Here is a 16899-nt window from a genome sequence, read left to right as displayed (position 1 = left end):
AAAGATAAACCAAAAAAGTTTGGTTACAAAAGTTTTGCAGTAAAATTGGTGCATTGTTTACGCACTCCAAAGTGTTTAGACTATCTTGCCTCCACTATTCCGTGGGTAGGAAGAATGCAAGGAAATCCCTAAGAGTCACCCTTCCACTTTGGAACCATTTAAAATTGACACCAATGATTAATGACGAGGGCCAGTATGAAAATCGAGGTGAAGCTAGATATGCTATCAAAAAATATACTCACAAGAAAAGAAAATAGTCATTTCACTTCACCTTGAATAGCGAAAAGAGATCCGGCGTCCTATTAAACATCAGTGGATCAACCGAGTACCCGAGTATGGAGTATGCCACGGTGACATCCGTAACGAGAATGGCATTAGCTGGGGCCCATTCCCATCCCGAAAAACTCCTCCGCAATAGATCAAAATGCCTATTCTCCGACAAAAAACTCATGGACATGTTCTGGAATCGATCCCGATTTAACTAGAGTGAGAACAGGTCGACCGACATCCCTTGTTACAGAGCCAAGGAGACCTTATACAGTTTGTAGGTACTTAGATATATGTATCATCATACAAGGATTTCCGATTGATTTTTATTACATGCATTTTTCCCACAACTCTCTAAGCTATCAAGCTCTCAAGAAACAATGCTGACTCTCCTGAAAGGTGCATCACATGTGACAGCATATTCATAATTTGTCGCAAATGTCGCCAAGAAACATTTCAACTGCCGCAGCAGTTTCCCGGCGGACCATAAGAAAATTAAGGACAGCTCGAAAACTATTCTTACTGGAAAAAGAAAGAATATGACAAATCCGGTGCATTTCTTGATCTTTTTTGATTCATTTGACATTATCGTCTCAGCCGAGAAAAATTTGATAAAGTTATGTATGAGACATTTGTAGAACTCGTTATTATCTACAATTCAGCTGAATAAAGTGTTGCTGTATCTTTTGTAGTTACGGTGCTACAATGCTAGTACCTTTTTAGTAACTACATGGACGTTCATTTAGTTACTGAAGAGGTACTAGCATTGTAGCACAGATTGAAGGATTACTTTGTTTATTAGCGATGCGGGATCCCCAAAATCGGATTATAAGCACACTTCTTTGTAATAATTGTATCCTGAAACTAGAAGAATGTGCAATACTTACCCTAAGCCATTTGTCGACACATTTTGCGTGAAATTCGTGAGAACAAGGTAAAACTCTCAAGATTTGTCGTGCTTCAAAATCGCACATGCATACCACGCACGACGTTTGATCCCCTGAAAACAATGAAAGATTCGCAGAGGTTAGCCTAATACATTCTCTTCCTCCTCGCCTAACGTCTAGGCAATAGGCACACTAACCTGTATGAGTTTCCGCATTAAATTTGTAGCTTGGCAGCTGATCTATTTCAGGCCGCGCAAGGCCACGTGGTTTTGCTTCTCCTAAACGTTCCGCCAGGCTAAGCAAGGCTTCGTAGTTTTCCGTTTCATTAGAGTCCGGCGAGTTCAAGTCAGGTTGGCCGTACGTAGACAGCGGGAACATGGCTCTACAAAAAATGCAGATTTTGTGTAAGTATCAAAATGCTTTCAAATATTTTAGTAAAGTTCTTACAAAAAGTTTAACAGGATGCCAGAGTAGGCGGACGGTGTGGCGGACAATGAAACCTGTGTGGGCTGTGGGGCCAGCGTTTGATGCGGCAGGCTGGCATGACGATGAGCAGGATGAGCATGGGGATGTGTCGGCGGCGGTGCTGGCCAATGGAACCGAGTGAAATTCCGACGTGGTGCGGTTATTGCGCGTCGAGCCGTTCTGTGGAGCAGCTCGAACTGACTGGTACGACCCTGGAGAATATTTAACACGGTCGATATTTGGAAAATAATATGAAACATCTGAAACGCCCGGTTCTTTACTAACTTGTATACTTACTTCGGTCGATATATAAATAGGTTGCGGTGGTGAAATTTGAGCCATTTGCGGCGAAGAATGAATATGGGCAGCAGCAAGCGGAGATACATGTAGTGGCGAGGCACTAGTATGGTCCAAACCATCCAGTGAAAATCCGTCAGCTCGCTGGAATTCATATTGTATTTAATCTTTATTAACGGTATCTTATGGTTGCCTCATTGCTTACCTGTTGCGCTAAATGTGGATGCTGATAATGTGGCTGATGAGGCTGCGGATGTGGAACAGCTAGTGCAGTCGGAGTGGATGCAAATGGACCAAAGTGTCCACCGATATTACATGCTTGAGCAAATGGTTGCGAGTACACTCCATGAACCTTTTGTGAAATAAAATATACACATATAGTTAGACGGTCTGATTATTCATGTTGGCACGCTTACTTGGCAAGGCGGTATATGTGGTGCCGCTGGATGTCCTGAGCATATTGAAATATGTGGTCCCGTTGAGTATGTCCACACCTGTTCGTGGTGACCCAATGGAAGGCTTACAGGAACTTGATTAATATCGACCATAAGGGAAGGATGCTGGTGTTGTGGTTGAGGTGGCGATGGTTGTTGGAATACCTGCGGCATTGGCTCCCAGGGACGCGGTTGATCACGGAATCTCGGTCTACGCAAAGGTGGACTACCCTGTTGCAGTTGTGCCGGCTGATGTTGCGGCAAATGCAAATGGTTGTGCGAATTCTGGTGATGCTGATTTATATGCATAGACTGCTGTTGTTGTTGTGGTGGATGATTATGATGATTGTTATGATGATTATTATTATTATTTCGAGGAGATCTCCGATGTTCCCATATTGCTGGCGGGGATTGACTAGGCATTCTTTGAACACGGCGTCTTTTTCGGGAAGGACTGTCAGATTTTATACCGTTGTTGCCATCGGAACCGTACGAAGGACTTGGTGTTTGATGGTTGTTCGAGTGCGAACTGCTACCCGGATGGTATGGCGGACTTATACGCTCTCGATTGTTTTCACGTCCATTCCGCATCGAATCCATAGACAGAACAGACCTTGTATCCAAATGCGTATGCAAATCTGACCCCCGAGCAGAATTCGAAGGTCCTTCAAAGTGAATCTGGAACACAACATATTTAATGTTGGACAAACCACCTCTGAATAATTATCTAAAAATACGTACCGAATGTCGATCAACGGTTGAAGCACTCATTGTATGCCGGTTTCTATCCAGCATACTCATGTTATTACGGCGGTCATTATGACTTGGTCCGGCTCTAAGAATTTGTTGAGATCTATTATTAACACTACCATCATCAGTAGCACCGTAAGGCATTAAGATTGGACGATTGGTGATTGGAGTGGAATGTAATTGCATTGGTGAGGATTTTGGTGAATATGTGAAGGATTCTTTAGGACTACTCCCGTTATTATCACTGCACAGTGGTAGTAGTGGTAGTGGTAGTAGCAGTAGAAGAAATAAGTAGTAGTACGTGTGTATTTTGAACATTTTTGCAATTTATTTACCACAAAGGACAAAAAGCATGCGGAAGAAAAATCAAAAAACAATCATATATTAATTAGAAAATAAATTACAGTTACGATAAGCTTATTTATAATATTCACTGCCTACAAAACTGTTATATGAAGAGATTGGAAATGTTTGGTAAACTCAGAAAGCTATTTGTGATATAAAACATAAAGATGAAGGTTTTCGAGCAAACCTGTAGGCTATCATTTGTCTCGCCTCTACGTAACCATTCACCGTAATGCAGGAAGTTTCGTAACAAAGCATGAATGTTAGTTAAACTGTGCAAACATTCCTAGCCCTAAACAAACAATATATAGCGCTACTTCACCTGTAATTAAACAATTTATATCACAAATCGCAATCAACCACGTGACTATAAGTTTACATAAGACTCGATGCAACAGAAACGATTGAAGTCCGGCAAATTAGCTATCTTTAAAAGCTCTGGATATCAAAAGTTTCTGTCGATAGAAATAGGAACTTACATTGTGAGAAAAACATTATTTTCTATTATCACACAGACTGTACTAAGCTTTGACACCACCGCCAAAGAGCATCCTAAAAAAAGTTCTGTAGTGCTGCCAATACCATCAAATATAACCGAAAGCAACTATTACCAAGAAACGATTATGAGCTTGTTGAAGCTTACGCTATCAGACTAAATCGGAAAAAATGAATGAAAGGTTTACAAAACAAAATTGAGTTTTATTTTATTGAACAAAGCTCTTTCCTTGTTTGAAAAAATCCTCCATATTTTCATCAACATAAATAAAACATATATTTCAGAAGTTTTTCACTACTGCTCCCCGATGCATCCTCACAGTATTCGTGTCACTAAACAAACATCCCTCCTGAGGAAGTTTTAAATCCAACTAACACCTGTGTGGTTTTCTGAATAAAATCTTGAACTTTTCTAGGCTTTCGATTGCTATACTATTATTATCAATAATCAAGATCAGGGGTGACATTGCGATTCTCGTTTCGAATGATTTTGGTTCGTTTCGACCACGTTAAACGAATGGGCGAAACAAACCAAAATCACTCAAAACGAGAATCGCAATGTCACCCCAGAATAGTAGCCGCTCTACAAGTACAAAAGTTCTGTTCGCATCTTGAGCTGAGCCCAATATTGCCCAATATTTTAAAAAATTTGGAACCGACTAAAAAATTGCTGTAGGAGGAGCATCACTACCAACATTTAAAAATGGAATAATCTCAATAAAAGATAAATTTGTAAAACTAACTCTCAAAAAATTTCGAAGACAGGTAAGCTAAGGTAGACACTAAGAGCATTTTTGTATAAAACATATTGAAAAATGTTAATATATTGTTTGAACCTATGTGCTAATTTGTACAAATCAACAAATTTGAAAAATGCTCAAATAGTTTTCCTCTAAACGCCTGTGTTGGCTCCATTAAAAAATTTCAGGCTGTTTTTTATAAAATTCTATCGATGGTCTAAAAGTTTTTCTACCAACATTTCACTATAATCAACAGTTTCTGAGCAATGATTTTTTTAAGATGACATGTGTGAAAATACATGTGCTCTTATTTGAATTTATTCTGGAGTTGTATTAGTCAATTGACCGTTGAGCAATTGCTGTGTAAAACACATGGAAGCATCATTCGATTCGGAGAGGGCCAAGTTGAGCCGTTTACTCATTTCACCTGGAATTGTTCTATATATTATACTACAATAGACGGTGTTACATACAGGCGCGCAGGGAGATTAACAGCAAATATGACAATTTTTCCAATTCTAAACAACCCTGGTAGCCAGACAGAATTGACTCAATTTTGTGTGACACTATTAGTACCTATACACTGCATAAGCTAACGTGGTTACACAAGAAAAAATAGGAAAATTGGAAATGTGTGTAGCAGGGAACTACACGAATTGTATAATTATTGGAATGGAACATTATGAACCGGAAATGGTACATACGTATGAAGAAAATGTAATGCAAAAATATTAAAAATTTACAGGACTCACAAAAAATAACTTCGATTAATTTGCTCGATTGTGGTCTAATTTGACGTTTCGATTTGTTTACCACATTGCGCGTCTGTATATGTATATACCTACACGTCCATAAATACTTTTTATCAAACATTATTTCTAATTGCCCTCTCTCGACTTCCGGCAGATTTCCTGATCCTTTTGAAGGAATAGTTTTGCCCTTAGGCAAATGAGAACTGTCGCTTTGTACTAATTTTTGATACTTAATAAAATACTATCACCTTTCTTTACTATCAGTTTGTATACAGAGAACAGAAAGCCCTCAAGTAAGTGCGTTAATATAGAGAGTAGGTAGTCATTATGAAAATCACAAAAAAGTGATTTAAAATTTTGAAAAACCCTGGTTTGACAAAAAGCATAACTGTTGACAATTAGTATTTTTTTGAGTATGATACGACATTTCGTATTTTATAGATTGTGTCCGACAAGGTAGTTGACATAGATTTTATACCAGATGCCAAAATCGAAATCACTCTGATGATCGATATTAAGCCATTGTCCTGTAGTAGTACGTAAGCAAAAACAGAATACAGGCACTATACTGATTATATTATTGTCTATGAGGAAACAGAACAAATATTGCTTTTTTCTAAATGTTAAAATTACATGGAAATGTGACATTGCTATCTTTTTTTTCGAAGGTTGAGGACAAAAGTCAAATATATGCAACATAAACAACGCAACATGTAGGTAGTGAGATTGATGCAGGTGAACGGTAAAGAAAACTGCGACATGAAAATCACCAACAATAGCAGGCGAGTTTTAGCATGTCACCATAATGAGTGAAGCGTAGGTAGGATGCGAAAATAAAGGGGTTACTTATGTAGGTATATAATACAAATTGCAGATGCTTCAGTGATTTTTAGGAAACGAAGCTGGCATCAACTGCCCACTTAGAATGTGAGGTATTAATAAAGATACTGTCTGCTCAGGTGGATTCAAACTACACAAGGAATAGAAAACAGTAACACTGATGTAAGAAAATTTCATATCCATAACAAGTACTAGAATGCATTCATAATTATTTAATGTGTTGCGCTTAGTTGTAGTTTGTTTAATTCCATATTCCAATATATCAACGCATAGCTCAGCAATTAGCAATTACACTAACACAATGTGAACCAAAACCACTGTGTGAACAGAACTGACATTTGGCGTTTGCTGGTTTGAAGGAAGTCTCAGATGGATTATCGTTGCTGGTCAAATGAACCTGTTCAGTATTGGATTAAAGCCTTACGATTGGAATTGAATGCAGGATTATTGCGGCTTACATGTAGCTAAAATAGATACTGGAACATATAGGAAAGAAACCATACTTGATAGCTCGAACATAGCTCACTACGCCCTTTAGAAAAATGGTACGATTAGTCAAACTTATAATAAAACTTATGCTTACTTTTTTACATAAATAGCCAAGTGCATTTTAAACATGAAATATGTATGCTTACGCGATCTAAGAAAACGACAAATACATATAACTCCCGTAGCGTTTATAATGAGACACGTTTGTGGTATTTTGACTCGAAATGTCGCTTTTATTCCGAGGCATCGCATTGTTTTCACATACGTTCAGAAAAATGTACTCGCTAACATGTATGGTTTCTTTCTCGCTTCCGTACGAATCTCTTCATTTCTATTCATTTGACTCTACAGTATGGAAGACTAGTTCTACATAAAGCACCACGGGAGCGTTGGAGTGAGCTCCCGCGTGGCCAGACTTTGGTGCAACACTTACCCATAATTGAAGCCATTTTCCATGTCCTTATTGTACCACGTCTGATTGTGACCACCGTGGTTGCGATTGGAATGATGTGAATGATGGGGTGAGAACGGCATACGGGACCGATTTCTCGGGGCGGCTCCCCGTGAATAGGGCCGCCTTGACGTTCCAGAATGGCCTGGATTCATTGTTTTGTTGGGCTGCTTTATTGTAGCAGTGGCTATGTCTATTTTTCTTATTTGCTTCGCGCTGTACTCTCAAACTAGCCTAATACCTTAGTTTGCGAATAATCCTTTGTCAAACGTCGTCTGGTTTGGTGTGTGATTCTGTTCAAAAGTCTATATAGCGCATATAAGAACACCGGAACGTTCGTTTCTTCGTCTGGTAATGTTTGTTTTCTCAGCACTTTTGATGTTCTGTTTATTTTCACTTGGCATTCATTGACTCATCGTTGTCGTTGATAATATTTCTTTGTCACACCACTGAAGTTAACCAACAGCTAATTTTTTAAATTACGTTCGTTATGGTTAACACGCGATGCTTTATTTTGTTGGGCATAAAAGAAAAAACGAACAGAATCGCGCGCGAGTGAATTGCGTTACAATGTGATTTGAATTTGTCCCGATATTTCCATACGGGTGGTGTCTACTCCATTCATGAGGTAGACTTACAGTTTAATAGGGTTACGCTTATTTTCCATACACATCAACACAGCTGCTACACATATGATGATTACCATTCACACATACACTACTGACTAACCAGCACAACAAAGACGAAATTCGAAGACACGTAATAAACTAGCAGCGAATAGGGGAGCGATAAGCCGCAGTCTGATGTGAACAGCAGAGAGCGAGTGTAAAACTTCGTTTGCTGCTTTATGTTGTGTTATGCTGTGCCTCTAGACCGCCCAGGCTCAGCGACGTGTAATGATGACGTTTTGGAATACTACCAACAGATGACGACGTAATTTAGTGTGTAGAAACTGCGGCAGTTCGGCTGTTCGCTGCTGGCACGTGCTTCCTGTTTCAAACAAAGTGCGCCCCAAAATGGTGCGCTACACCGAACTATGATGTTGAACTGCTTTGCTAGTGTTGTTGCTTGTGTTTCACACTGTCTAGTTCACAAATCGATACGGGTCTGCACCATTGGAAGTGAAGTTAGGGTAACGACGATAGCCAAATGTCTGCAGGAGAGAATCAGGAGAGAAGAAATGAGGAGAAACGATGAAAAATGGTTAATTTCACTAGCCGACTTTCAATTTTGATGTGCGATGTGTCTGTTGTGCCGAGAGCTTCTCTTGTAATTGTTATGCAAGAAGCCGTACTATTATAACTTTGAAAAAAAAAGACGCTCAACACCAGACGTAATTAAATATGTTTTCTCGTGTATGTGCGTTCCCTCGGTTGATCGACAGTAAGCAAACATCGTCGTTACATTGAAGTGTTTATCAACAAAAAAACATATAGATAAATGTTGAAAAATATACAAGCTCCATTTGGCTACAACAGCTGGTTCTCCAATAAACACGAGTGAACGTTCACTACAACTACCTATATCGCAGCAAGAATTGCCATGGTTTTCAGTGGCATAAAACGCAATATTTTATGAGTCAAACCCACAAGGAGCCGCACTCTTGCGCTTTACCACCAGCGTAGTTTATGCACATGCGTCATGCTGTCGACAATCCAGTTAGATATTCTAGAGCACTTTGGAGTGTTGCACAGAATCAAAAAAATGCGTATGCTAGTAGTAGCTTGACAATTGAATTAATTTGAAAGTAATACTGCATCACTTCAAGACTTCATGTTAATACGAGCACTATGAGCCTAAATCGATTGCCAGATCAAAAATTGGGTAGTGCAAACTTTCTATTTTCTGCGGATAGAATTTTGCCACACAAACACTGTGGCATATTTTGTGACAATAAAATGGACTAAAATAAAGCGAATTTAGATCTACCATAGACGATGCTATTGTAGGCCGTTGTTGGAATCATGTATTTTAATTCTTAAAATTAATAAACTTCGAAGGAACACTGAGCTAAGACACGAGGGGGCGCCAAATCGGGTCTTCGCCAAGGCCACCACAATGCAAAATAAGCTCGTAATCCCAATAATTAGAAGCCGCTGATTTGAAATCTTACAAGATATTCCTACGTACCTAAAAAAATGCAAGGAATCGATTGGTGATAGTCTTATCTTGCGCAGATCTTGGGAAGATGTCGATTTTGCCCTATTATCCCCAAAAATCATGACAAAAGTTAATACAGTAACTACTGAAACAGTATAAAAATTTATTTGAAATAAACTCACATAACTTCCAAATGTTGTCAAAACATCCAAAGAATCAAATCCCATCTATTCCATACTGTGCGATATGCAAGAATAGTCCATTTTGCCCAATTCACTCCTATAAAAGCAAAGCCTAGGTGCTACATTCCGTTATCGAAACTTGACCTTCTGTTTTTATTCGCGTTGACGAACGTAAGCTGCTGCCACCTCCAAAAGTTTACTGTAGGGGTGAAGGGGAATAGGAATTTCATAAAGAGCGCAAGAGATCGAAACATGTTGGCAGCTTTTCACCCACACGTACATACGGGCATTTCTATGAGTGTGCAAGAGATCGTTTAGTGCCGTCAACGCGAATACGACAGACTTCGCAGCCAGCTGCTGGAGTGCAGGACAATTGCAGGGCCAGTTGCTACGATCCTATTGACTCTAACAGCCCTTCCCGTTCGGTTTCGAACATACGACGACTGGCTTGTTAGACCAGGATCGTACCCCGAAGCTAACTGGGTGGGCGGGCGCTGGTAGGCGGGTCTAATGGGGTATCAGTAAGGGGGCGGAATTTGGCACGAAGGAAGGCTAAATTAGAAGCCTGAAAATAAACCCATGCTAAAGTCACTGGACATCGAATATCGCCATCGCCTGATTCTACCCGCTTATGGCTGATTTAACTCGCTTGTGGCCTTTAAAAGGGCCATTTGTTACAAGGAACATTCAAGCCAAAGCACGTTCATCGCAAATATGACGTGCCATTCGAATGTCCTTCTCTTTTGACATGAATGACAACAGGCACGTAAGTTAGCGGCGTCGATTCACTGTCTTTTGCTCCAAGAAGGTTTTACTAGTTTACTTTCACAGCTTACCGCTTATTACATCGCAGAAAATATGGCACATACGCAAAAATCTCTTTTTTTTTGTATGAGAGTCCTTATCCTCCTACCACAGGGGTGAGGGACCTCAAACCATCATAAAATAAATTCATGCCTCAAAAAACCCCACATGTCAAATTTGGTTCCATTTGCTTAATTAGTTCTCGAGTTATGAGGAAATTTGTGTTTCATTTGTATAGCAGCCCCCCGGTTAAAAGACGGATGGTTCTCAGTACACCATAGAAAACATTTCTGCCTTCTAAAACCCCTATATGCCAAATTTGGTTCCATTTGCTTTATTAGTTCTAGAGTTATGAGGAAATTTGTATTTCATTTGTAAGGGAGGCCCCCTTTTAAAAGGGGAAGGGCTCTCAGTACACCATAGAAAAAAATCTTACTTTATAAAACCCCCACATGCCAAATTTGGTTCAATTTGCTTGATTAGTTCTCGAGTTTTGAGGAGATTTGTGTTTAATTTGTATGAGAGCCCCGCTCTTACGCCCTCCAAAAAATTGCTCTCTTACCCGCTCCATAAAATTGCTGGTCATTTTATCTATCCAACGACATAAATTGTTTAATTTCGTTCAATAGTTTAGTAGTTATTAGCATTCGAAATCTTCAATTCAAACGTTACACTTCTATTTTCGTTTTCACAAAGTGCTACCCAGTCCCAGTATAGTAAACAAAGACGTAGTCCTACATCAAAAAACAAGGTCTTGGGCTTCAACGTCTTTCTTAATCCTTCTTTATCGACAGACTTCGCAGCCGGCGGTTAGTACAACCCATTTACAGGGTTAGTGCAACCATCTCGCGATCTGTCTGACTCTATCTAGCAGCACCACCCAGCCGAGATTCGAACGTACGGTGACTGGCTTGTTAGGGCAATAGCACCGTACCTCGAAGCTAACTGGGTGGTTAGTTTTCGCTATTTTAGAGTTAAAAGCAATGTTACTTTTTTAGCCAGCTGGTATTCTTACGGACTATCCTCTTCAAGAGGTAAAGTCCAATTTGCAGTTATCAAGAGCGATTTACAACAATCACAAATGTTTTGCCATAAATAACAAACGTTCAGTATGATTTATTACGCTGCTACAGTAACATTAATAATCTTAATCTCCACACTATTGTTACAATCATACTGGGGGCTCCAATTAGACGTACTTCACACGAAACCGAGTTTTTTTACGAGAAAAAATGCTCTGAAAAGAAATAACTTTTTCGCTAAGTTGCTATTGTTGGCCATATAAAAAGGTGCGAGCTATAAAAGGGTTGAGACTGGCATGCGATTATTTAGCTACTAGAGACTAACTAGAGCTCTAAATAATTATCTGGAGACTAAATAGTCGCTATTGCATTCGACGGGAATTTTTTTCTAGTTTTTCATATCCCTGCGAAATTTGGCAATGGCCAGTGGACACTGGCGATATTCCAGGTTATCCAAGGGTATGCCAAAAACCGATTTTTTATCGCTTCATTTTTTCTATCATGGAAATTTATAAACCTTCATATTTTGTTTAAAAAAATTGGCTTCATTTCCAATCGACTGAAAAGAGAATGGAAATTCCTTGAGAAAAAACCAAGCATTGCGCGGATAACACGGAACATACACAGACAAATTTCGAAATATTTCAGAAAAACTTAAAAAAATCCCCGTCTAACACAAATAGTTTTATCTAAAAACGTCTATATTTGTAGTAGTAAGCAAAGCAAAGTCTAGGTGCTACATTCCGTTATCGAAACTTGCCCTTGTGTTTTATACGACAGACTTTGCAGCCAGCTGCTATAGTACAGGACAATTGTAGGGCCAGTTGCTACGACCCTATTGACTATAACAGCCTCTTCCAGACGAGATTCGAATATACGACTACTGGCTTATTAGGCCAGCATCTTTCCTCGAGACCAACTGGGAGGTCATTTGTAGCAGTAATGACCGTTTAAATATTGTCAACATTTTGAGTGTCCGGCTCATTTTGTTTAACCCCTTTGTTAGTTTTAAACCCTAACGACGTTGCCCGTTAGAGGGTTAAAAACGTTTTATTTGATGTATTTCAATTTGATTTGATTTGATCTGTTACTTAACCGTTTTGGATATTCACAATGTACCATGCGCCTCTATTGAGTCTCCTGCTCATACAAATTTCAAGTTAAGTTTTCCCAAAAAAGTTCCATAGGCTACGCCTTTATGAGTAGTGCAGTGAAGTTCTGGATCGACAGGACTACACTATGGTGTATATGGTTAAGCTCTAAGCCTGTGACCGATAGTGATGTTTTCTTGTAAGTTGTTCATCTTGACCCCTTAGAAGATGTCAGAAAGTTTCGTATTAATGCACATTACCTACATGGCTTTATTAATATTTGAACATTAAAATAGGTACACGGGTAACCCGTCGCCCGTATTAGGGTTAAATGTACTCTAATCAATGCAACGATTTTCGCCATAATTTTGTAGTAATTTGGTCAAAAACTCGGAAACATTTGCTGAGAATTGGACAGCCAATCGTTCAGTGAAAATTTCAGTTGCGCATATCGACGCTTACGGATCTTTACTAACGTTTGATATCATGAAAAAATTTACCGAACGCTCATCTGTTCAAATCTGGGCAAAATTTTGCCGATTTTGGTGCTTTTTTTTAAGTGTGTAGTTTTAAGTAATTCAACATCAACAGGGCCTATGGCTCCCAGTTAGTTTCGCGGTGGGATACTGGTCTACCAAGGCAGTAAGAGTGTGTTCGAGGAAGCCGTCTTCCTCGGCTGAACATTCAGCAATCGTACGACCCGCATGATGCCGAGAACTTCGCACGCTTACTGGATGAGGCTAAGGAGCTAGGTAATGGGACTTTCGAAAAAGGATTTGATTGGATACGCTCGGCCGCAGCTGTGGCGTATGTTATGGAAACCCCTAAAGCAATTACTGGTTTGACGGGGAACGCAAGCATAAATGGAGAGAAAAAAATATCCTGGGAAAACTATTTAGACTTTATCCAAGATTGAGGATTTTGGAAGAAAAGAAGAATTTGAGAGTAAAGAATTAACGGATGCGGAACTAGTTGAACACGATCGTGATGAGAAAAAATCCGCCAGAAGAATAGAATCAATCGCGAGATGATCGATAGGTAGAGGTAGTTACCCGATGAGCACCTCAATAGTGAAATAACGGAAGGACACGGAACGATAGTTAACCACAAGAAGTCGAAGAGTTCACCAACGATGATAGCATCCCGCCTTCCGTTCTAGATGAGATCCGGTGAGTTGAATATTTTCCGAAATTTGGTAGAAGGAGAAACTACCGGAAGAATAGATGGGAGGAGTGGTTTGTTCCACGATCTTGCGACTTGAGAGAGCACGCCAATCAGAGTGCCCTCCCTGATTTTGTTACCTAGTCTATCCCCAATAACAAGTGTATGTGTACTATTGTAAACAAAACAGACTTATTTTATGAGAGCCTGCGCCACTACGAATCAGATATTCACACTTTGACAAATTCTTCAGAAATCCCGGAAGGAACTATTATGTGCTCCCATGACCGCCAGATTTTTGCCATACACTTTTATTCGTGTTTGGTAGATTTTCAGAAACACCTATTGGCAACCCTGCAAGGGGGTGAACTGCCATATATCATTATTTGTAATCTATCCATGACGCCAATGGCGACATGAAGTAATTGATGTGTTAGTATATTTGAGTTCGCCGGAAACCGCAAACAAGAGTAAGTAGATCTAGCCGAACATTCAAGTATTAAATTGGTCATGCCGGAAAGGAAATTACTATTTGCTAAACGCTACGATCGAGTAGGTTACGACGGGTCAGTCACGTCACGAAGATGCAGAAAATCTGTTTTCTTTAAAGGTTTCATCGGCACCAGGAATAAAAAACCTAACGTACTAGATGGCTCAGAATTTCAGACAACTAAATGACCAGACCTAGAGTACTAGAGTAAAGTTGAGTACTGGACAATTGCGTAATTAGTGTTACGATCTTCTTGCGATATGGCCTATGAACATGACAACTGTCTTGGTTAGACCAGTGTCGTCTCGAGACCAACTAAATGGATAAGTAAAATGGGTCAAATTAAATCCAAATAAAAAAAACCATTTTCAGCCATTGTTTCTGAAAAAAATCATAAAAAGATCTAAATAACATTTTGATTATACAAGCCATTCCTATGAAACATTTTTTTCTTTAATATTATTCAACTTCATTTTCCAAATCCTAGAATTTTATGTTTTTAATTATTTCGGATTCCGTGACAAACAACTCCAAACAAAGGAAATACGATTCTAAACATACAACCTGTATCCAATCAGGTATCCTGTGAATTCACAAACAAAGAAAATCATCCTACTAGACGAAACTACAGATATTAAACTAATTCCAACGTTAGTTAACGCATGTGCATAAGTTACTAAAGTCCATACTTTCAGATATTGTTAACCTTATCCTAAGATGCATCAGACAACATAGCAATTGAAAATAGTACATTTGTTCATCATAGTATTATAGCATTATAAATAAAAATATTAAAAAAAAGAATGGTATACGAACCTGTCACCACGAGCAATAGAATATGATTCGATGATTGAATTCTAACGTTACACCAAACACCACCAAACAACATTACAAATAAAAATGCAGTTTCCTTTGTTCCAACTACGCAAAGTAACGACGCGTTAACAAACGAATAACTCGGTTTAGTTTTTTATTTCGTGTGGTATCTGGAGAGGGAATGCAGGCAGGATTCGCAGTAGTGTACAGATGATATGTTGCTTCATCTTTGCAATTTTTACAGTGCAAATTGTTAGAGGAGAAAAAGTTAGAGCGTGTTTGATGTGCGAATACGCAAAAGCTCTGCAACAGATCTATTTAGCAAGGCACCTGCAAAAAAAATATGGAAAACAATGGACTCGTGATATTAGAAATTAAAAGCAAGATATTATTAACTAATTTCAACCATTACTTACTGGATGGAAGCAAGCACTTGCATCCGATGTTTTGACCCTTAGTAGGAATTTGTGCAAGTAACACTGGACAGAAGAAAACATTCACGCGAGCAAAACTAAGGTAAAACCACAGAAGCGGAAGTATTTATGTATAAAACTACCAGGAAAGTACGCAAACGTTGCCGAATGGCATCTGGCCATGAGATGATAGGGTCAACCGTGCCACGATGATGGACAGATGTGTCATCTGCTTGTCGCAAGCGATTATGCGAATATGAATTGTGGAGGTAACTCAGCCTTTTGCCGATCAACAAATGTAGCGAAATTGATTAGTGATGCAAACGGAATATATTGAAAACGCCCATATTTAATCAAAATGAAAACAGCTTTATTAAAATCCTTTCGATAAAGTAAAATACATTGCTGGATTAATCAATATAATGGATATGTACAAAGATTATCACATGAACTAAACCTAGGTGTGAAAGCAAGTCATGCAATTCGAGCCCTATATTATGGTTAAACAAGGCTTAAAACTTGGTGTCTTTCGAAATACGATACTAAACATATTTGAAAAATGTAACCAAAATAGAGAATGGAAAATAAATCTAACAAAAATACAAAAAAAAAGTATTAGTAAACTTTAACCCTGCATATAACCAGATGAATTGAGGAACTCGATAATTAACAGCGACTTATATAAATAAAAAAAAATAAGCAGATCAAACACACATTTTAGCAATTACTAAGATGTTACAGATTTTAACCATTGATATTCGGTAATGCGAGGCTCGATTTTCAATTTATAAAATTTGATTTTTTCGAGGAACTTAGAACATTTTCTGAGATTGTCATTAAACTTTCAAACTTGTTCTAAATATGTACATAAAACCAGTGGTACCAAAATACTACCTTGATGCGTCCTATATTCTCACATTAGGGAGTGCTAAAAGTGGTCAAGTGGAAAGGTTAATCGTCGGTGTCTTCCAGTCGTTAACTCTGGAGCTCAATATGTCATTTGAAGCAAAACTTTCAGCGAAAAAATCTAAATTCTGTATCTAAAATGGCAGCGAAAATCGCGAAAATAGGTCTCACGACCCTGGTAAGGTAGATAAGAAAAACGTAAACACAGACGGGCATTTTCGTTACCGCATTTGTACACTTTCGATGTCCGTTCTGTATTATTTGGCCAACTGATGAAGAATGTCAAGATCAAGAATGTCCTTAGATAAGTACAGTACTCTTTAAGTACAGCGTCATCACTGCGTTTGCAGGGATGGCACAATCACGTTCACTCAATTCACATTCGCTTGACAGTACCGTCTCAGTCATGCAGAATTTGAAAAAGTTATATATGGGACGATCGAAGAACTAGTTATTATCTACAACTTTTCTGAATAAAGAATTACTGTATCTTTTGTATTTACGGTGCTACGATGCTGGTACCTCTTTAGTGACTAAGTGAACGTTCATTTAGTCACTAATGAGTTACTAGTATTGTAGTGCTTTAACTACAAGAGATACAGCAAAACTTTATTCAGCAAAATTGTAGATAATAACTAATTCTACAAATGTCCCATATAAAACTTTTCCAAATCTGAATGTGAATTGAAATTGAATTGTGAA

At 38.7% G+C, this 16899-nt stretch overlaps 1 protein-coding gene across 1 annotated transcript in view; it reads right to left on the bottom strand.

Annotated features, from left to right (window-relative positions):
* Positions 1-16899, bottom strand: part of LOC128743800 (E3 ubiquitin-protein ligase RNF38-like) — a 42056-nt gene that overhangs the window by 5401 nt on the left and 19756 nt on the right. Inside the window, 8 exon segments of the mRNA XM_053840468.1 lie at positions 1155-1267; positions 1352-1536; positions 1602-1858; positions 1860-2060; positions 2122-2268; positions 2333-3028; positions 3092-3344; positions 7195-8365. Of these exon segments, the coding sequence (XP_053696443.1) occupies positions 1155-1267; positions 1352-1536; positions 1602-1858; positions 1860-2060; positions 2122-2268; positions 2333-3028; positions 3092-3344; positions 7195-7367 (2025 nt within the window). The 5' untranslated portion in view covers positions 7368-8365.

This window comes from Sabethes cyaneus, chromosome 3 (genome assembly GCF_943734655.1).
Source record: "Sabethes cyaneus chromosome 3, idSabCyanKW18_F2, whole genome shotgun sequence".
NCBI lineage: Eukaryota > Metazoa > Arthropoda > Insecta > Diptera > Culicidae > Sabethes > Sabethes cyaneus.
This window is presented reverse-complemented; position numbering and strand designations above follow the sequence as displayed.